The sequence below is a fragment of the Schistocerca americana genome, chromosome 2 (assembly GCF_021461395.2).
Source record: "Schistocerca americana isolate TAMUIC-IGC-003095 chromosome 2, iqSchAmer2.1, whole genome shotgun sequence".
Classification (NCBI taxonomy): Eukaryota; Metazoa; Arthropoda; class Insecta; order Orthoptera; family Acrididae; genus Schistocerca; species Schistocerca americana.
In genome coordinates, this window is record NC_060120.1 from 353,159,317 (window position 1) to 353,183,136 (window position 23,820).

The following is a 23,820-nucleotide window of genomic DNA, read 5'->3' on the forward strand; positions in this document are numbered from 1 at the left end:
CCTGTTGCGGAACATTCTGCCAAATATTTCAGTCACTGCTTCACAGCCTATTCCATATGGAATCTTCCCACCAACACAAGCTTTTCTGAACTGCGCACCTGGGAACTTTCCCTGCAATACACCCTACGTTCCTGTAACCGTCCTGGCCTCAACCTTCGTTAGTCACTTTCCTCACCCATCCAGTCCCTTCCCTGTTCCCATTCCAGCACTACACAGCTGTCATTCCACCACAACACCCAGTCCTTTTCCGCTACCTCCCTCACCCCCCTGCCTTCCACCATGCTCCGTCTAACCTGCAGCACTTCACTGTCCGCCACTCCCACCGTACTATCCCTCCCCCTCCCCACCCTAGCCTCCTTACCCCCACCCAGTCGCCACTCCCATTATGCACTGGTGCTGCTTCTTGCAGTGTGGTTTCAGTTGCCTGAGATTGCAGTCATGTGTGTGAGTAGCAACTTTCCTTCTCATAATATTGAAGAATACATAGTTCAATCGAATCCATACCAAAGTTCAACTTGGCCTTTTTCACAAAGCTTTGACAGGGATGAAAGTAATGTCAGCTGGCAGGGAAAAAGAAATCCCAAGTTCCGAATTTGTAATAAAACACAATTGGCCAACTACATCTTAAATAAATAAATTTTTTCAAGTTACCTTGTACATTCCCTTTATCATATTTCAATGACAGTCTGACCAGATTGCCATGCAGATTGTATAAAAATAAATGAAAACTTTTTAACATTAATCATCCTCTGCTGTGCAACAAATGAATGAGTTTTCATCTTCTTAACAACATTAATAGCTACAAAAGAAAGTGACAGGTGGGGGGGAAGGGGCATGGAAGGAAACAGAAAAGTGCAGATTCTATCATACAGTTTGGAGTAGGGCCTGGGTGCTTTTGAATTTCTTAAATACTTATTTCCTTCACCTCTTGTTAGAGATAGAGCAAGGTGGCACAGTCAGTAAGGCAGTGGACTTGGATTCAAGAGTAGTGATGTGCAAACCCCCATCCAGATACTGATTTTCCATTGTTTATCTATATTAAGAAAAATGCCTGGAGGATTCCTTTGGAAAAAAAGGCTGGTTCCCATTCACATCTTTACCCAACTAGTTGATGTATGTTAAATCTTGTCTCTTTTCATGTTGACACTTGAAAAGAAAACATTGGTTGGGATGCTGACTGTCATTAACTTCTCAGTTGTCATACTTAAGAAACTGCTGCATCAATGAAAATGAATACAATCTCTCTGTTGGACATTCTGCAATAAAAATTTGATTGTAGTAGCAGGGAACGTAAACTTCATTGTGTGATTAACTGAAAACTGTAAGAGAAGGAAACCTTTTCTTAGGACAGATCATCCCAAACTTCTTAATGATGGTAATCTTGTATTTATTTATTGCAGACTTATGTGACTTTTTAATGAATATTAATCAGATAATAATTCTTTTATAAATGTGTGAAACTATGAAGCTATTCGTTATAAGTGTGAAAGTAAAGGCCAGAGAATTTTCTTTTTAGTGGAGGTTAACTGTTAGTCTTTTATTAATTTTTTACAAGCATTCCTATATTCATAGCAAATATTTAAATGTGCAGTGGTAAAACGTAAGCTTTGATTTAAAGCCAAGATCAAATAGTCACCACAGAAAATCGTATTATGGAACCTGCCTCTGCAGCCAACATTTATAATTGTTCATGGGCTCTACTCAGAAGTAGGCTGTGTGAATTGTGGTGGTGAAAATGTTTCTAGTGATTGTATTTATGCAGCAATAGAAAGAGACGTGGTTGCGTAAAATTTCTGATCATAATAGTGCCAATGCTATCTGTAAAATTCTAAAACTCTCTGCAGTCTCTAATGAAATAAGGGTCTGTGATATAGTCAGTAGTGACCCATCCATCAGTTGAGGATGTTAAACTTGATGGTCCCTTTACTGCTGTACAAGAAGAGTAGGCTGTCAACAGCAGATTTCTCTCTCTTCCCTCCGTATCATCATCGTTGTAAACAAAACCGCATTACACTCCTGAAATTTTAACCAGTTATCTAAAAGAAACCTTTACTCTGAGACATGTTGAAATTAGCATCACAAATGTCATAGATGGACAACATTGAGTGTATATTTCATTATTGAAACACAGTTAATTTTGTTATTTGTATCTAGTACGCCACCACACCTCAATGACTGACCTTACCTTTAATTTTCTTTGAATTTGAATTGTTCTTTCAATCTTTCTTTTTGTTGTCTCTTGTACTGATATTTCATAAATTCATATTTTACATCTTTCTTATCCTTAAGCACATTTCCCATCACTTGATATATGACCAGTAGTGATACCCTTGTTAAGGTGTTTGTTTTTAGTAGCCCCTCTGTCAGTTTTATAGTGGATCTGTTTATTTCCCTATTATAAAAAGTGATCACTATTCTCCTTCTGCCCGTATGTTTCATTATGAACTGAAAATTCTACATACCTTTACTTCTTTCCCAACAATGTACACGTAGCCTTCTGTAAACTTTAACTCTTTGTCAAAGTTCCTTAGTTCCTGACCATTTTTGCCATCCCAAATTAATAATTGTGCATATGATTGTTGATTGCTGTCATTTATGCTGTATGTATTTCAGAATTCATTCAGATCATAGGATAGACATTACCACATCTCATTTTTACACACAAAAATAGATGTAACACCACATCATTTGCAAAAATTCAATCTAGTCATACCTTCATCTCTTGAATAGTTTGTCTTGTGCCACAAACGCTTATAGAAGAGAAAAAACATACTTGAAGCTCATTTGATAATTCACAGAAATTATTCAAAGTCCTACATTACTACATTATTCAATCGTGAACTCCACCTCAAAACAATGTGTGTCTAATTGTCTGGATTTATAACCTCACTGAATGTTAACAGATCTGGCCAATCAGCTTGAGTCTGTATGATGCAGAGCTCTTTCACCACTCCATATTGAGCAAAAGGTTTCTATGGAATTGTGTACTGTCTCTTGAGTTGGATATCTGCCGTATACAAAACTCCAACTTGGCACTGTATTGGGCTACAAAGCTTCATCTTGCATTAAAAAGTATTTGTGGTACCATTAAAAATTTTAGTGATTAATCTAAAACATTTAGTTTTAGTTGGCAACTGCAAAATTTTGTGTCTGTGACTAATAATATGAAGGCCTGAAATAGATTAGGAAACTACTAATTTTGGCAAAACGCGTATCCAAATATCATGTTACTGTGTAGTCTTCTTTGATACATTTGCAGTTTCTTGCCGAGATTTAAGTTTTGTGGTGTGGTGATGCCCCACAATAAGGAGTCATATGAATTAAAAGTTAATGTTAGACCAAGGAAAATCATGTTTCTGATTTCATTGCCACAACACTATATTCATACTTTTAACTACAGCAGAACACTGCTGCTGTCTCGCCATCAAGACAGTGTAAAAAAAGTGATATGAAATGGTGGCAGCCATTGAAAGAGTGAGCCTGTCAATTTGAAGCCACTAACATCAATTCTTAGTAAAATATTTTGTCCACAACCCTCAGGTTATTGAGAGCTGTGACTGATAATACACAAATAACATCAGATTCTCTGCTTCAGTGTTAGTTGCGCATTCTACGTAAACAGATATGGCATCATTCCACGAATATATAGTTGTACTATGGTTGTAGTTAACTTCTTCTTACACTCGGCACAATGGCACAGGTGAATATTTTCGACTTATTTTTAAGAGATGCAGTAGATTTTATGCTATTGTAGTATATCATTAGGCACCTGAATTTCACTGTAGTCACGCTGTTGCATTGTATATTGGCATTCTGGGAAATACTTGTTGACGATTTCTGCATTATAATGTGTTACAGGGTCAAGGGAGTGGTTTGTATGGCTCCATTAAGGCACAGGATATTGCTGCTATGCCGGCAGGTGCTGCAGCAGCAGCTCATGTTCCATCCGGTGCACCTGGAGCGGCTTACACAGATATCGCAGTCTCCAATATGAGATCTGTCATAGCAAAGAGATTGCTGTTGTCTAAACAGGTGAGTCTGTCTGCCTGCCTCTCTCTCTCTCTCTCTCTCTCTCTCTCTCTCTCTCTCTCTGTCTGTGTGTGTGTGTGTGTGTGTGTGTGTGTGTGTGTGTGTGTGTGTGTGTTACCAATCTTTCATAAGAGCTTATTCCTATTTTACTCAGAATTTTGAACATCTTGTACCATTTTACATTATCAAATGCTTTCTTTAGTTTTGTGCCAATATGGTCCCCATTGAAATAATCACAGTGCCTGCTCTGTTGTGGAAAAATGCGTAATATGCTTTCACTCTCTCAGCACAATGTTGTAACTATTGCAGAAGGTATTATGATTTTCTGAAGCATCTAGTGGATATTATTGAGGACATTATCAAAACACTTTTTTTGACAGTTCACAGCTTTCGTGCGATATCTTTTGGATAACTTTCTATTAAGTATCCTTCTGTAAAAACATTAACCCTGCAATGATTTTTTCCAATTATTTCGAACAAATCATTTTTTTCATTAGTGAAAAACATCCTGTAATGAATGACATTCATATAGATATATAAAGGCGGCTTTTAAAGCTCAGTATCCCACAGTGCTTAGAGCCATTTTAAAGCTCAGTATAATGAGTTAAAAAATTTCAAAAATTACACGTTATCTGAAACATCTTGAAACTTGAAGTCATTTGTTAGTTTCTGTGTAGACATGAAATCTAACCATGCATTTCACAATTGTTTCCTGTGAACATAAATATTAGAGGAGCTGACTGGAGCACAGTAGATGTATTTATCTCGTACCACTGGCGAGCACTGTAACATCACATTCTTGTTCACTTTCTGAGCTGCGAAATTCAGTGTCAAAACACAGGATCACTTTATTAATCCCTTTTTGAAAACATTTCCTAAACAACAATATAGGAGAAAGTCTGAAAGCACGCATTTAGTGGTCAAATCTCCAAAGCTGCACACAGTAAAGATGATACCTAGTAGCAACCACCTCAACAAAACATGACAGCCAGGCTAAAAATGTAGTGCCAGACGCTCTCTAGTGGCCGAACAAGTGACTATCAGTGCTGAAACGGATATAAGCAAGGTCTTTCCTTAAGTTGACCAAGTACACACGGGATTTTAAGTTTCTGTCAGAATAAAAAACTAAATAACTCGGCATTTCATGTTATGGGGCTAAATAATGAAGAAAATGTTGGATAATAATGCAGCCAGCCAAAAATGCTTTTGGTTTAGAGGCATAACTAGTTTCAGGCATATATGCCCATCTTCAGCTGACATTTATGTTAACCATTTGGAAAACAAATTTTTCAGTGCCATTACGCATTTAAAATATAAACTGATTTATTACAAAAAAGTATGTTGATGACCTAATAATGCTGTTCAATAATACAGTAGATGAAATTGAAGCATTTGCAAATCCCATGAGTAATATGCACTCCAATATCATATTGCCTGTTGAACATCAGACAGTTGCATATCAGTTTCTTTGACCTTAGAATATAAAAGTGGAATCAGAACATGCGTTTGAAATTCATAGGAAACCCACCACCACAGATGTAGTCATAAATAATTCTTGATGCCATCCTACAGAGCACAGAATGGCTTATTTCAGATCCATTTTAAACTGTACAAAATCCCTTCCCTTAGTGCATATGCCAAAGAGAACTGAAACTAATATTATCAAAACCATAGCTAATAATAACGGATATGTCACAAGTAAATGACCATCTTCATAGTAAAATTATAGGTATAAAAATCACCTTTTGTAAATAAACAATCTCCAGCAGCAAAGAAAATATTTGCATGCATTCCTTTCCTAGGCACAATCTCATATCAGGTTGCAAATCTTTTCCCAAGGACACAAACAGGGACACTGTTTCCAAGAATGAAGATACTTACAGATACTACATACCACCAACAAAGGAAAGAAAATGGATCTCCTAGAAGTAGTAAGTTTCAGATGAGCAACTGGAACCAGGTAGTAAGTGTACATAATTTCCTTGAGCTGTTCACACAAATTAGGTATAATATGGACCCCAACAGTAAGAAATGTAAACAAGAACATCCTCGCCACAATATAAAAACACCTATACCACATAGGCTCATAACTACTATAAAAGAAAAGTAGAGACCTAAATCAGTACATCGAATAGTCACTCAGAATATCCCAATAACAAATGTTTTCAATTTTTAGCATCTCATAAAACTTGTTCTATTTATAGCTTTCATATATTTATATTTGAAATAACCAGTTTGTGATGTCAGTATGAAATTAATTAAATCTGCATAGTAGTCAATCTACTGTATCAATGAAGATAATCAATTTTTGCAAATGTAATTGGATAGATAAAAAATCTACTCCCTGAGTGGGTGCAGGAGCAAACACACATAAGTTATGGTAATGTCAAGCTTTCAGAGCCTGTGGCTTCTTCTAGCAGAAGGGTCAAGAAAAAGGAAGAGGGATGAAGGAATAGGGCTAACGAGGTTTATCACATAGGGAAAGTAATGGAAAAGTTGCCCACAACCCCGGGTCAGGGAGACTTACCATCTGGTGATAGATTCTTGGCGATTTATCCGTAACTTTCCCCATTTCAGAAACTTTGCGGGTCCTTTGCCTTCATCCCTCTCCTTTCCCGCCAACGGTTCTGCCATAAGGAGGCGGCACTGGCTCCAAAAGCTTGCATATTTCCAAACTTTTGTGTGTGTGCTTTTTTTTTTTTTTTTCATCGACACATTTATATTATAGTATACAATCTTGATCATTGTCTGCTACCAGGCGTTAAAAAAAGTCATGTAAACTAAATAAGTTCATTCTTAGAGTAAAAGCTTGCTTGCTTTTTTTAAACGCTTTGCACTTTCACCATATTTTCTTTACTTAGATTATATCTTTGCTTAATAAGAAATCAATGATAGTTTTGCTTAGTGGGTGCTCTTTGCTTTGTGAATAAAAACATTAATTGTAAAGCACTTCTATGAAGCCCAGCCTGAGATGATGAGGGTTTTGAAGTGTGTTCTACTTGCAACAGCAGTTTACTAAATTGTGTGTTCTGCTTTCATTGCAACATCATGTAAATTGTCGTGGAAGGGTATCGGGACCATGGCAAGACAAAGTGCCTTCCACTGGAACATATATATACCGGGTGATCAAAAAGTCAGTATAAATTTGAAAACTTAATAAACCATGGAATATTGTAGATAGAGAGGTAAAAATTGACACACATGCTTGGAATGACTTGGGGTTTTATTAGAACAAAAAATAAAACTAAGTTCACAAAATGTTCGACAGATGGCGCTGGACAGCAAAACGTCAGTGACTGCGCATGACAATCTTGTATAAAAGGAGCTGTAATGAGAGAGAGAATCAGATGCACCAGCAGTCGCAGCAATTTGACATTACCTGAAAAGGCCCTTTTAGTGAAGCTGTATTATCAGAATGGGGAATGTGTTAGTTCAGCATTATGATCCCATCGCCATAGGAAGGGGATTCGAATGGGTAAAGGTCCGTTGACAAATGCAGCTGTGGCGAGAAAGATTTCGAAGTTCGAAGCCACAGGTTGTTTAGACGATAGACCCCATAGTGGCCGACCGAGCACAAGGCGTAATGCTGCTGAGACCATTCAGGAAGAAATGGAGACTGTAGCGGGTTCGTCTATGCACAGGGAAGTCAGCGCTCATGCAGTCGCATGTCGCACCGGCATTCCATACACTACTGTTTGGTTGGCACTTACGCGTACCCTCTGACGCTATCCATACAGAATCCATTGGCATCATGAATTGTTACCTGGCGATTTAGTGCAGTGGAGGGCATTTACGGTGTTGGTGTTTCAAAAGATGGTGGAAGATGACGATTGGTTGAGTAACGTGTTGTGGACCGACGAAGCTCATTTCACGCTCCGAGGGTCTGTCAACGCCCACAACTGCAGAATGTGGGCTACCGAAAATCCTAAAACTGTTGTAGAAACTCCATTGCACGACGAGAAAGTCACGGTATGGGTTGGGTTTACCACATTTACCATTATCGGGCCTTTTTTTCTTCGAGAAAATGTGTGATTCTGGTTTTGTAACTGCTACTGTGACGGGTGAGAGGCGCGCCGATATGTTACAGAATCACATCATCACCAGCCTGTATGATAAACACCTGCTGAAACGTACGATGTTTATGCAGGATGGCGCTCCACCCCATATTGCTAGACGCGTGAAAGATCCCTTGCGCACATAATTTGGTGATGATCGTGTGCTCAGCCGCCGCTTTCGTCATGCTTGGCCTCCCAGGTCCCCAGACTGCAGTCCGTGCAATTATTGGCTTTGGGGTTATCTGAAGTCGCAAGTGTATCGTGATCAACCGACGTCTCTAGGGATGCTGAAAGACACTTCCTACGCCAATGCCTCACCATAACTCCGTACATGCTTTACAGTGCTGTTCACAACATTATTCCTCAACTACAGCTATTGTTGAGGAATGATTGTGGAAATATTGAGCATTTCCTGTAAAGATCATCATCTTTGCATTGTCTTACTTTGTTATGCTAATTATTGCTATTCCGATCAGATGAAGCGCCATCTGTCAGACACTTTTTGAACTTTTGTATTTTTTTGGTTCTAAAAAACCCCCTGTCATTCCAAGCATGTGTGTCAATTTGTACCTCTCTATCTACATTATTCCATGATTATTCAGTTTTCAAATTTGTACTGACTTTTCGACCACCCAGTATATATATATATATAAAACTTTTTCTTTCTCTCTCTCTCTCTCTCTCTCTCTCTCTCTCTCTCTCTCTCTCCGCACCCCCCACCCCCACCGCACCCCTCAATCCTTCCTTGCGTCCATCTGTATGTGCAGACTAATCTCGGGAACTGCTGCAGGGATTTTGATCCAGTTTTGACCAATGGATACATTGATTCATGAAGCAGGTTTCTTGTACAATTTATAAATATTTTGCACAAATTGCCTGAATTGTGATGAATTACAATTTAGTTGTGACAGCAATGCCATTGCCACCTAGTGAGCAGCCACCATAATTTGAGTGAGGAATACTTACTTGAGAGAGCAGAAAGCATGACACAGTTTGTGTCTGGTCTGGTGGCGTGGCAGTAAAACATCTGGCTAGAAACCAAAAAGTTGTAGGGTCACATGCCACCTGGACCACTTTTTCACTCTGCCTTTTAACCTCGCATTCACCTCTCAATCGTATAGAGATTCACCAGAAACAAAACATGGCTCAGATTCCATGTTACACTGTAGCTCTCCTTTCCCTAGTTGAATAACTGCTTAGTGACATGCAAGTCACCTAAGTGACATCCAAGTGTTTGCAATCATTTCAAAGCAACTGCTTAGTAAAGATAACATGTGAATCCAAAACATGTGGTTTTCAATTCATTATGAATAAAATGAAACAAACCATGGGTTGCAGCTTTGATTTGTTTGTATAAATTGTGTTTTATAGCAGTGCAGCATATGACTCGAAAGTCCAGCTTTCTGATTTCCTTGTATTACATATAGATACAAACATAACTGATGATGGTCGAAGTCGAGAGGATATAAAATGTAGACTGGCAATGGCAAGGAAAGCGTTTCTGAAGAAGAGAAATTTGTTAACATCGAGTATAGATTTAGCGTCAGGAAGTCGTTTCTGAAAGTATTTGTATGGGGTGTAGCCATGTATGGAAGTGAAACATGGACGATAAATAGTTTAGACAAGAAGAGAATAGAAGTTTCAAAATGTGGCACTACAGAAGAACGCTGAAGATTAGATGGTCAGATCACATAACTAATGAGGAGGTATTGAATAGAATTGGTGAGAAGAGGAATTTGTGGCACAACTTGACTAGAAGAAGGGATCGGTTGGTAAGGCATATTCTGAGGCATCGAGGGAGCACCAATTTAGTATTGGAAGGCAGTGTGGAGGGTAAAAATTGTAGAGGCAGACCAGGAGATTAATAACACTAAGCAGATTCAGAAGGATGTAGGTTGCAGTAGGTACTGGGAGATGAGGAAGTTTGCACAGGACAGAGTAGCATGGAGAGCTGCATCAAACCAGTCTCTGGACTGAAGACCACAACAACAACATAACAAACGTGATTCTCTGTGTCATCAGACAAAAGATATTATTTGTTTGGACCCTTCCAAATTATGTGGAAGACTGGTAAATGAATCTTCACTGGCAACACGTTTTAAAGTAAGACAGTAATTTCAGATAGCCAGTTTCTGCTTCCCTCACATTTGCAATCGCACTCTTAGTTCTGTGCACATCCTTCCAACAGTGGGCAGTGAGTTACTCAAGTTTCAAGTAGTCTAATAAATGTGACCGATAATGAAACTGAGCGAGGTGGCGCAGTGGTTAGACACTGGACTCGCATTCGGAAGGACGACGGTTCAATCCCGTGTCCGGCCATCCTGATTTAGGTTTGCCGTGATTTCCCTAAATCACTCCAGGCAAATGCCGGGATGGTTCCTCTGAAAGGGCACGGCCGACTTCCTTCCCCATCCTTCCCTAATCCGATGAGACTGATGACCATGCTGTCTGGTCTCCTTCCCCAAACCAACCAACCGATAATGAAAAGATAACCACCTCACAATTTGAAGTAATCAAATATTTTTAATCAGTAGATTCCCTGCAATAGTTTGAGAACAACTGGATAGCGAAAAAGTGTGAATCCAAAACATGTGCTTTTTATTTTTATGCTTCAAGTAAAACCCTATCTAAAAAAACCACTTCATCAATTTTTCTCCGTTTACATGCAGTATGTTCTTTCAGCAGTGCAGGAGATGACTGAACTTTCAGCTTTCCATGAATCAAACCCAGATGTGGGCACCATTCTTTGCATGGTACAATGAAGTAATCTGCCATAAAGAGTCCATGACAAAGAATTGTGGCAATGAGTCTCAGCAATGCATCACAGTGCATACTAAGCGTCACAATAAATGTGCCATAACATGATATAAACATTGTACATCGTATGTGTTTTTATTTGTGGCCCCTCTCTCTCTCTCTCTCTCTCTCTCTCTCTCTCTCTCTCTCACACACACACACACACACACACACACACACACACACACACACACAAGATTTGCATACGATATTTACATTTGTTATAAACACTACTTAAATGAAAATATTCACTTACTTAACATTGTTGTCTGAATAGTTTTATTTGTGGCATGTGAACAAAATATGCTATGCCAGTCAAGTCATGTGGCCATAGATTTTTAATGCTACCCATGCGAAGCTGGGCCAGTTTGCAAGTATATAAATAAATGCAGGTGTAGCAGTGTGTTTTTACCATTAAAACCTCATAATTTGGCACTAGATATTAAAGTATTATTGTGCAGTGCTGGAGCTAACAACATACTGCTGTTGAATACATTAATGTTACTGGAAACATAAGCCATTAACAGATGGACATGAATGCCTGAAACCAGTTACGGCTCTAAAATAAAAGCTTTTTTAAATGAGTTTGTGGCTTGATCCATTATTCACCCATGTTTACTAATAGCTGTGGAGTTCACAGGATCCAACATTGATAAAATAACAATGAAGAAAATGTTCACTAGTTCTGAATGGACAGATAAAATATTTTTAGATTCCCACTACAATCATTTGCTGAATCTGGTATGAGACTTTAGATATTTACATTGGTGAGGGCAAAGATAATTCAACCAAGCGAAATTTCAAGAATTCTTTGCCTTTAGAATTATTAATCTTTTCGTAATAAAATGTAAGCATATATAAATATTTAACTGTTTGCAGAGGCTATTCCAAGACATTAAAAAGCTAAGTAACCATAAACTTTAACATCGTGATCACTCTTCCTAAGGAAGCAAATCTGGTAAGTGTACTTTCAATTAGGTACCACCTGTCAGCTTTGAACAATGATCTTATATTGAGCCCAAGATGTTACACAAACATGATTTCAAAATGGCGACTGACAACACTAAAATATAGATCTGAACATTGAATTGTACAAATTTTTGATGATAAACATTGTACAGCCATGGAAAACTGGATTTTGGGTGGGGAGATACTAAAATCTAAAATAATATCCTCAAAATCACAGTAATAGTCAAATACACAAAAACAAAAATAGCAATGAAACAAAATGCATCATTAATTTTTTCAAAAAAAGAAGGCACAAATAACTTTTAACTACTATCAAAACATCATTTGAAATATACAGTGTGTTCTAGAAATATTTGTTCAAATTAACAGAGGAGGTAGAGAACATCAAAATTGCAATAATAAACATATGGTCTTTGAAGTCAATTTGTAATGTTAGGGAATGTTTAGTCAGTGATGCTGATGTAAGCTGATGTCAGTGGTACTGACTGGGAATGTGTACGGACATTCAAAACGGCTCTGTGTACAGATAGTTGGCTCATAGATCTGCTTGGAAACACATCATTTCATTCACAATCACCACCACTTGTAACAACAGTGACTTCCTTGTACACACACAGATTGTCGCCATCAGTACTGCCTTGTGACAAAAACAGTGAGCATAGAATGGCTTACTTGTGCTGAAATGGCTGACATGCATCTGGTATATAGGTCTTTGAATGTAAATGGACATGCTGGAGTTAGAGACTATTGACAGTGCTTTCCCAACAGACAGATTCCACAACACCAAATGTCTGGACATCTGCATTACCTGCCATGCGAAACAGGCATTTTCCATGATACAGGCCGGAATCAAATAGTGTGAACTCCTGAAATGGAAGAAGAGATTCTGGGACATGTTGAAGACACTCCATCTACAAGTACATGACGCATTGTACACGTCCTTGGCATCAGACGTAGCATTGTATGGAATGTCTTACATGACGAACAGCTTCATCCTTTCCATCTTCAGTGTGTGGCAGCTTTAGCACCTGAAGTTTTTCCCCAATGTGTGTGTTCCGCACAATGGGTTTTACAACAGACTGCCCTGCACCCCTTATTTCCCCGTCGAGATCCCATGTACTGACGAGGCTTTGTTTACTTGTGAATGCTGTTTCAATATCCGCGATTCGCATGTTTGGGCACATGTGAATCCATGACGTACTTACCGTATTTACTCGAATCTAAGCCGCACTTTTTTTCCGGTTTTTGTTATCCAAAAAACCGCCTGCGGCTTAGAATCGAGTGCAAAGTAAGCGGAAGTTCTGAAAAATGTTGGTAGGTGCCGCTACAACTAAGTTCTGCCGTCGAATATATGTAGCGCTACACAGGCATGCTTTGCAGGCACAAAGATAAATACTGGCGCCAAAACCTCGGCGTCAGTAAATAAATTTTTAAAAAAGGTGGAAGATGAGCTTTTTTCTCCGCCCCGAGTTTCGACCACTGCATTTTCATACATTATCCAACGAAGTAAATACAAATCCCGTATTGTTCATTTTCAAATGTAGCAGCATTTCAATGTACTACGAAAATGCGACTGGCAAGACTGTTTGGGATGTTTGTCAATAGGGCCAACTCTACGTTCTGAATTTTTTCCTACCTGTGAGAAGGGATGGTTGCTAATAGGAACTTTTATGTATTGTGAATCACATACAGTATTCTCTTCACCGTAAGAATAATACGAATATAAACATTTTGCCATGTATTGTTTCGTGTTTGCTGCTATCTCATTTAAATTCTGTCTGCCTAATAAACTACGAAACTTGAGTGATACAACAGCAAACACGGAAGAATATACATATCATGTCATTTTTATATTCGGTGATGGAGCGAATGGTTAACTCTCGTTTGGTTTCGCTGCTCGAATCTCGATGCCTACTTACCAATGTACAATCTGGATTTCGTAGGCGCCACTCTGCTGTTGACCATCTGGTTACCTTGTCGACCTTCATTATGAATAACTTCTTGCGGAAGCACCCGACCGCGGCTGTGTTCTTTGATTTGGAGAAGGCTTACGACACCTGTTGGAGGGCGGGCATTCTCCGCACCATGCATACATGGGGCCTTCGCGGTTGCCTCCCTCTTTTTATTCGTTCCTTTTTAATGGATCGACAGTTCAGGGTACATGTGGGTTCTGTCCTGTCAGACACCTTTCGCCAGGAGAATGGGGTGCCACAGCAGTTTTGAGCGTCGCTCTCTTCGCCATAGCGATCAATCCAATAATGGATTGCCTCCCAGCTGATGTATCAGGCTCCCTTTTCGTGGACAATTTTACCATGTATTGCAGCGCGCAGCGTACATGTTTCCTGGAGCACTGTCTTCAGCGTTCTCTTGACCGTCTTTACTCCTGGAGTGTCGCCAATGGCTTCCGTTTTTCTGCCGAGAAGACGGTCTGTATTAACTTCTGGTGCTACAAAGAGTTTCTCCCACCGTCCTTACGACTCGGTCCCGTTGCTCTCCCATTCGTGGAGACAACAAAATTTTTAGATCTTACATTTGACAGGAAATTTAGCTGGTCTCCACATGTGTCATATTTGGCTGCCCGTTGTACCCGTTCTCTAAATGACCTCCGTGTTCTCAGTGGTATGTCGTGGGGAGCAGATCGAACTGTCCTACTTCGCCTATATCGGTCGATCGTCCGCTCCAAGCTGGATTATGGGAGCTTCGTATACTCCTCTGCACGGCCGTCTATCTTACGCCGCCTCAACCCCATACAACATCGGGGTTTACGTCTTGCGATCGGAGCGTTTTGTACTAGTCCCGTCGAGAGTCTTCATGCTGAAGCCGGTGAATTGCCACTACCAGCGCGATATACTGCTTTGTCGGTATGCCTGTTGGCTACTGTCAATGCCCGACCACCCGTCTTATCGTTCCTTTTTTGACGACTCTCTCGACCGTCAATACGGGTTGTATGTCTCTGCCCTGCTACCCCCTGGAGTTCGCTTTCGTCGCCTCCTTCAACACCTTGATTTTTCACTTCCTGCAACCTTTCGAGTGGGCGAGAGCCAAGCGCCACCTTAGCTCCAGGCTCAGGTTTGCGTTCACCTTGACCTCAGCTCGCTCCCGAAGGAGGTTACCCCCGGTTCGGTATACCACTCCCGTTTTGTCGAACTTCATTCGAAGTTCATTAATATGACTTTCATTTATACAGATGGCTCTAAGACCAATGACGGGGTCGGGTGTTCTTTTATTGTCGGGGCACAAAGTTTCAAATACCGGCTCCATGGCCATTGTTCGGTCTTCACAGCTGAGCTCTTTGCCCTCTACCAGGCTGTTCTTTACATCTGCCCCGATTCCCTGAGCGCCATCCAGAGCCTCAGTGATCCGTATCCGGTTCACCCTTTCGTGCACCGGATCCAACGCTCTCTTCAGCAGCTGGTGGACGACGGTTCTCCGGTTAGCTTTATGTGGGTTCCTGGCCATGTCGGTATCCCTGGGAACGAATCTGCAGATGCCGCGGCCAAGGCTGCGATCCAGCAGCCTCGGACAGCTTCTTGTTGTGTCCCTTCATCAGATTGTAGCAGGGTCATTTGTCGGCGCATTTTATCACTGTGGCATGCCGATTGGGCTGCACTTACGGACAACAAGCTTCGGGCCTTGAAACCTCTTCCCGCGGCTTGGACGACGTCCTCACGCCCTTCTCGGCGGGAGGAGGTCGTTTTGGCTCGGTTATGAATTGGACACTGCCGGTTCAGCCATCGCCATCTGCTGACGGCTGCGCTGGCGCCGTTCTGCCCATGTGGGCAATTGCTGACAGTCCGCCACATTTTAACATCCTGTCCGGATTTTAATACACTGCGTCTTGATCTTGGCCTGCCATGTACTCTAGATGCCATTTTAGCGGATGACCCGGGAGCAGCTGCTCGCGTTCTTCGTTTTATCAACTTGACAAACCTCTCTAAGGACATTTGATTATGCTGTTTTTTTAATCCTATGCCTGTCAGTCTGTCTTTTATCGTGTTTTCCCTTTTAGTTGCTGTTTTAAGCTTGTGCCTCGCGGTGCATTCCTAACGTAGTCTGGGCGCTAATGACCATTGAAGTTGTGCGCCCTACAGTCAGAAATGAAGCACGAGAGTTGACTAGATTTTTAAATCTAAGATGACTTTTAATTTCTGTGCAGAATGTAATGTACTAAAGAGGTGTCTGCAAAGATTTTCAAACGGAGAAAAATTTTCTATAAACTCTCGTTCAGAACATCTTCTATCATACGCAGTCTATTATTTGGTTCTTGTTGATCATTATCGAAGAAAGCAGCAGTGTAAGTAACAACAAATAACAGTCTCTTACCATTGTTTTGCTAATGAAACGATTCCTCTCTTTTGTTTTTTAATTGTAAGTGGCGGTAGCGTGCACAAAAGCAAGCCATGCCGCAAGCGGCGACATGTCGTAAACACACATTATTAGAATGCGACAAACAATGCATGACACAGTACAGTAATGCATTTTCAGCTTAGTGACGTAAACACCTAAAACAAAGAGAACGGCACTTATCAGACCAAAGAAAAATAAGCAATCAATTCAAACCAGACGAAGCACATGAAAAAGGAAGGGTACCCGTATAAATATGGACGGAGCGCCTGACGCATAACAATGGCTATCTGGTAAAGCTTAACTGCTAAGCTTACGACTCAAACCAAACTACTGTAGCTGTATCATCATTCATTTGACCTAAATTGTGTCTCGTATTACAATGGACCAACTTTGTTTCGATTTGGAAGTGCGGCCTAAAACTTTTCTCTCCCCTTGAATTTAGAGTCTCAAATTTCAGGTGCGGCTTAGATTCGGGAAAATTATTTTTCCTTGATTTCGAATCTCATTTTTCAGGTGCGGCTTAGATTCGAGTAAATACGGTAACTTCATGCTCATCAAGAGCAATTCAGTGTTAATGTGTGGGCCGACGTTCTTGGTGATCATTCCACCTCAATTGCACCTCTGTGGAACGTGTTGCCAGCACTGATAGAGGATGTACCTCTGAATGTTTGACAGTGTGTGCTTCCAGCACAATGGAGCAACAGCCCATTTTAGCATTTCTGTAAGGAATCGTATGACTGAGCGAGGTGGCACAGTGGTTAGCACTGCAGACTTGCATTTGGGAGGACAGCGGTTCAAACCCGGATCCAGCCATCCTGATTTGAATCTTCTGTGATTCCCCCAAATCGCTTAAAGCAAATGCCAGGATGGTTTCTTTGAAAGGGTATGGTCGATTTCCTTCATCATCATTTCCCAATCCAAGCATGTGCTCCTTTGCTCGTTCTCTAATTACCTTTTTGTCAATGGGATGTTAAACATTAATCTCCTCCTCCTCCCTCCTACTCCTCGAAATCATCTGAGAGTCACCTTCGGTAATTGATGGATCGACCGAGGTGGTCCTGTGGCCTGGCTGTCGAGGTCACGTCACCTGATGTGTCTGGATTTCTTCCTCTGGGGGCATATGCATATGAAATCATTGTGAAAACAGAACAAGACCTCATTGCTATAATTCCCGTCACTGCTGATACCATTGCAGACGTGCCAGTAATCTTCGAATAGATGTAACCCTCAATTGTCCAATAATATATTGCATGCCAAAGGTCGCACATTCGAGCACTTCCCATGAATGCCACTGCTGTAATAAGCTTGCTAAATGACATTCTGTGTAGATCATCCCTAGCCTCAGAATTTGTCCTCAGGGCCATATATACCGTAACTAAATATATTTGTTTCCATGTTCTCTACCTCCTGTATTAATTTAAGCAAATAGTTTTGGGACGCACTGTATAACTCAAGTAAAAAGACTAATACCAATACAGAAAGCCAGAAATCTATACTAATAGAAAAATCCAGAAGGCGGTATCAAAAGCAACAAGTGAGTTGTATAGCACAAATTAAGGTGCTGATACAAGTACTGGGAAGCCAAAAGCCAAAATGAATAAAGCAAGCCAAAAATTGGTGTGACTAACAAAACACACTTATAAAGGCTGATACCTATGCAGAGAACCACAATCTTTGAATCAGAATTCCAGAAATAGAAAGAAGTCTTTGTTGCAAGTGTTTTATTAACAGTGATGTGGTTCGCGCAGTTAGCGCTTTTTTCAGATTATCTGTAAGTAGTAACAACTATTTTGTTACATAAGTTTATACAAAAACCTTTCTAGCACTGATTGATTGGATAGCTAAGCTGAAGCCGAAAGGTAAAGTGATTCACTTGCTTTGAACAGTAAAGGCTGCATTAGTCATATTTAGGAGCCTTTGGTCTGATGGCATTAAAGTGAAAACCTCAATTGTCAAATATAGATTGAGGAAAGCCTATGTGAGTGTAGGATTAGGAACAAAGAACGAAACTCACTGAACCATGGCGATATGCAGTGCGAAGATAGGTTAGCAATCACAGCCAGGTATCACAGTGGTAAACAAATGCAGCTCCAGACAACTTATATGCTGAAGTGACTGGATCACACAGTAGACAGACGTGAAAACAAAACTTAATGAAAGCACCGAGTGGCGGTCCTGATAGAAAAATTGGGTTGAAATAAAGTAAATGCTGATCAAAGTCAGTTAAAAATTATGGAATAGAATAAAAATACTTTTAAAAAGTTTGAAAGTAGGTGAACTAGTGGCAAGTGTTTCAGTGAACTGCTAACAATGGACCAAAATATCAATCTAAATGAACAGGAGTAGGGGAGGGGTAAGAGGGGAAATGATTGGAGATAGTAAACACATGGAGGGAGGGGGGGAGGAAGTAAAAAAACGCAGTCTTTAAAAATTTTGGGGTAATGGGAAAACTAAACACTAAGCCACAGTGGTAGAGACAAAGGCAGCAAAGTCAGGAGCAGACAGACCAGTCACAAAAAAAGAAGAAAGAAAACTACCTAAATTTTGACAAGGCGGACATCATGGTAACAAAAAATTTAGTTTTTAGTGACCAATCAAACATTGTTTAACCCAATACGAAACTTCCTGACAGATTAAAACTGTGTGCCGGACCGAGACTCGAACTCGGGACCAATAGCAGGCAAGTGCTCTACCCTCTGAGCTACCCAAGCACGACTAACACCCCATCCTCACAGCTTTACTTCCACCAGTACCTCGTCTCCTACTTTCCAAACTTCACAGAAGCTCTCCTGCAAATCTTGCAGAACGAGAACTGCTGGAAGAAAGGATATTGCAGAGAGTTACTGGCAGAAGTAAAGCTGTGAGGACAGGGCGTAAGTCGTGCTTGGGTAGCTCAGATCATAGAGCACTTGCCTGCGAAAGGCAGAGGTCTCAAGTTCGAGTCTCGGTCTGGCACACAGTTTTAATCTGCCAGGAAGTTTCATCTCAGCGCACACTCCGCTGCAGAGTGACAATTTTCAAGGGACTTAAAAAAATGGTGTAAAATACGAGAAAATGTAAAGTGTGGTAAATAACGTTTTAAACTTTAAAAGTTACCTATAGGATACCCCATTGCATATATGATATATGTACAGAAAAGTCATCAAAAGACTTGGCAGGGACATGTTTACTGTCTAATAAAGATTTATTACCCAACAAAAAAACGCTGATGTAACTATAACTGATAACTGTCTGGGAAGTAGGAATGTTTGGCTCAATTTCATACATCAAGACTGATGTTTTTGAAAGCCTGCAGCTGTCATTCATTATTTAAATAATGAAATACTGCACAAGTTACAAATTTTTTCATGCATGATGTGTTTCGAGAATTTTTTCTCGTTGTCAAGTGCAAATATGTACATAAGTATTTTGAGTGGTGTTTGAACATGTTAGTCTGCATCTCATGCACTGTAGTTGTCTGTTTGAGGTTATCAGGTATCCTGCCTCCTCAGTTATGTTGAAAACCACACAAATGGGAACTATCATTCACATTGTTTGTTTGTGTAACATCACAAAAAATACAAATGTAAATATTGCACTCGACAACAAGAATAAAGTCTCAAAACACGTTTTGCTCAGCATGAAAAAAATATGTTATTGGCACTGTGTTTACACTAAAAACATTTGAGCAATGCAAAATGAATGACAGTGGCAACTAGTGCTACAAGTGGCCAAATGCCAAAAGGCGCTAAGTATGGCTCAACAAAGGTGTCAAAATGAAATGGTTTACATTAATTTTTGTCTTCTCTGACTGTTTTCTTTGCTGTTGTCTGTGGTGTCGTCACTGTTGTCATCCTAATAAGAGAGCTGTGAAAATTATATCTTCATTGTCGCATATATTTGGCTATGTCATGTGAATGTGTTGTGATTTCTGAGGTTGTGGCTACAGTGGGACCTGAGAACACACAAATTCATATTCTGGAGGGAACGAAACCTTGTTACACAAAGCGCCTAGCATCCAACGCATGTTAGTCTATCAATTATTCATATGATTATAATAGAGGGAAACATTCCACGTAGGAAATATATATCTAAAAACAAAGATGATGTGACTTACCAAATGAAAGTGCTGGCAGGTCGACAGACACACAAACAAACACAAACATACTCACAAAATTCAAGCTTTCGCAACAAACTGTTGCCTCATCAGGAAAGAGTGAAGGAGAGGGAAAGACGAAAGGAAGTGGGTTTTAAGGGAGAGGGTAAGGATTCATTCCAATCCCGGGAGCGGAAAGACTTACCTTAGGGGGAAAAAAGGACGGGTATACACTCGCTCGCTCGCTCGCGCACGCGCGCACACACACACACACACACACACACACACACACACACACACACACACACACACATATACAGACACAAGCTTTTTTTTTATGACTTTGAAACCCATCTCTGTTGGTTTTTTTAACATTTTTGAACACATTCTAAGTTGATTTCTGAATGAATCATAAGTTGAAGGGATGAATGCCAACTGCTGGCTGATTGTTTTGTTGATTGGGTTTGACAATGGTGAGCGTTGTTATAATTACTAGAGAAATACATAGATTCAGACTACCACAGCGAAAATAAATGAATAACAGGTAATAAAGATGATGCATTACCTTCTCAGTGTATCCAAGAAAATGAAATTTTAACAGAAAATTTTTGGCCAGATCGCTATACTAGTAAGGGCCAGTTGTACAGTCCCCGTCTAGCAGCCTCTTTAAAGTTCTATTTTGGAAGTAGCGCAGAAAACGTGTTGTACGAAATGTAACAACGCCTAACCGGTGATTCTGGCGGAGTTAGTGACGTTAACCGGTGAATAAGCTTTGACATTGGCAGGAATAGTTACAGAATCATCTAGTATTGCCCCGGATCGGAAATATCATAGATCTGGAACTGATGCGCAGAGCAGTCTGACTTACTGTGGGGAAATGGGTAGTCTCCACATGACCCCCGTTTACATGTAGTTTCAGCTCTCACATCATATGAAAACAAAACAGATTTTTGTGGCTGGGAGCCATCAAGTGAATTAAAATACTTCACATAATTACAGAAGGCTAAAATGTGTTATTAGTTTCAGATTTTATTTTATTTCCACCTTTGTGACAGTCAAGCATTTATTGCCTTGCAGAACAATGAAGTTGTTTTTGTCAGTTTGCTAAAGAAATTTTCTTTTATTAATCTTTTCCGCTGAGGCAGACAATATATTTGAAACGAAGTGTTTTATTCCACATTTCAAGTGCACGTTTTCAACTTCTAGCGCGTATGGCATTATGCCGTAATAAACAACCAAACATGAGGTAAGACAGTACTGGTTCTCCAAGAAAGTTTACATCCCGAAAACCACATTGAAAAGCTTAATAGCAGGTCGTGGCTACTTCACTGGGAATCTGGACATACGAATGTGCACTTCAAATATGCACTTTAAATGTGCACATTTTAGTATGGGTCACGAAATTCTGATGCTCTCAGAGTATCTTCTGATGTCTTGTTTCTTTTATAACATAATGTAAGATCTTTTAATGTTTTACACATACAACAGCTACGACATCGTAGCTGCGTAAGCGCGGTGACGCCTGTCATCTGGCGCTCTCTGGCAACTGCGGAAACAAACCTATTTCTAACAGGTCGCGGGAAAATATTCTGAATGGTGGCTTGAAAAGCGTTACTGTCAAAGTAAATATCTTTTTACGCAAGTTGAACTGTGTGCGAGAATGTACGATGAATTTCTTAAGTCACAGAGCGTTTGACTCTCATTTAAAAATGAACTCTTTGATGACGAGCCATTTAGATGAATTTCGAGCCCAGAAGATCCGACTTGTATGTTGTTATTAAAAATTTTACTGGCACATTTACGTGATATATCTTAAAACATTATATGTGAAAGCTTAACTTCTCTTGCAGCATATTGACCTTAGAGACCAATATTGTATGTGAAAGCTTTGCTTTTCTTTTAGCAACACTATATATATTAATTTAAACCATTAACTTTTCCTGTTTGTGTGTTCGCGCTACTTAAGTGGTGTTGCTATTGCCTGACTACATCACGTGTCCTAAGCTCTGAATACCCGCAGTCATCGGCTGGTAAGATCGCATGACATGAGCTATGACTGGCTTACAAAAGCACATCGCAATCTCGATTTCAATGCTTTGTAAAGTAACATGCGGTGTTTGGTGGAATTTGAATTTATACTTCTGTAATACAAAAATTTGCAGCGTACATGTTGCTGCACGTCAAAGACCTTTCCAAAACGTGTTTCTTTCCCTGTGTTTCGTTTTCTAAGGCGCCGGGAAATTCTACACCTGGGTATAAAACCATAACCATTCAAAGGACTGATAAGTTATACAGTTCGCAGAGAACATATACTGTCAGTTAAAAGGGAAAAAGTATGTTTTCACCCGGGAGAAAGTGTATTTTTAACTGGAAAATCTGGGAATTTTTTTTCTTTGTCTGCATATACCCCCCGCTCTACCAACCAGCAGTTTAATTCAAGATGATAAAGTGATTAGGTCTTACAATTTCATGCATAAAAACAAACTTAGGATACAGACTGCAAAATTCTTCCCCATATGGGCTTAAAAAAAAAAAGGGCTGTCAGATATAACAAAAATATGTTTGACATGTCTGCAATAAAAAAGTATTTTCATACTCAGAAGGAATTGTTCCTTAAAGTATTTATTCTGTAGGTTGTTAATGAAGATGTCTGCTAAACAACCAGCTAAACTACTGCTACTTTCATAGTAGATTGAGTTTGGCATTTGCTGTTCTTAATGTATTACATAATCACACAACTTTGTTTCTCACGGGTCAGTATTCTTTTTAATGAAATTACTACTGGGTCGATTACTAATTCATTCTGTACATTTTCCTTGCAACTTCTTGTTCAGTGTTTTGTTTAGCACAGCTTTTTCATGAGTGTTTTATTTTGTGAATTATTTTTTGATGTTGTTGTTGTTGTTGTGGTCTTCAGTCCTGAGACTGGTTTGATGCAGCTCTCCATGCTACTCTATCCTGTGCAAACTTCCTCATCTCCCAGTACCTACTGCAACCTACATCCTTCTGAATCTGCTTAGTGTATTCGTCTCTTGGTCTCCCCCTACGATTTTTACCCTCCACGCTGCCCTCCAATACTAAATTGGTGATCCCTTGATGCCCCAACACATGTCCTACCAACCGATCCCTTCTTCTAGTCAAGTTGTGCCACAAACTTCTCCCCAATCCTATTCAATACTTCCTCATTAGTTATGTGATCTACCCGTCTAATCTTCAGCATTCTTCTGTAGCACCACATTTCGAAAGCTTTTATTCTCTTCTTGTCCAAACTATTTATCGTCCATGTTTCACTTCCATACATGGCTACACTCCATACAAATACTTTCAGAAACGACTTCCTGACACTTAAATCAATACTCGATGTTAACAAATTTCTCTTCTTCAGAAACACTTTCCTTGCCATTGCCAGTCTACATTTTATATCCTCTCTACTTCGACCATCATCAGCTATTTTGCTCCCCAAATAGCAAAACTCCTTTACTACTTTAAGTGTCTCATTTCCTAATCTAATTCCCTCAGCATCACCCGACTTAATTCGACTACATTCCA

At 39.9% G+C, this 23,820-nt stretch overlaps 1 protein-coding gene across 1 annotated transcript in view; it reads left to right on the forward strand.

The window, feature by feature from the left end:
• The window catches only part of LOC124595828 (dihydrolipoyllysine-residue acetyltransferase component of pyruvate dehydrogenase complex, mitochondrial), a 76,551-nt gene that overhangs the window by 22,524 nt on the left and 30,207 nt on the right, over positions 1 to 23,820 (forward strand). The window contains exon 5 of the mRNA XM_047134726.1: positions 3,859 to 4,032. Coding sequence (XP_046990682.1) covers positions 3,859 to 4,032 — 174 coding nt within the window. The remainder of the gene's footprint in view (positions 1 to 3,858; positions 4,033 to 23,820) is intronic.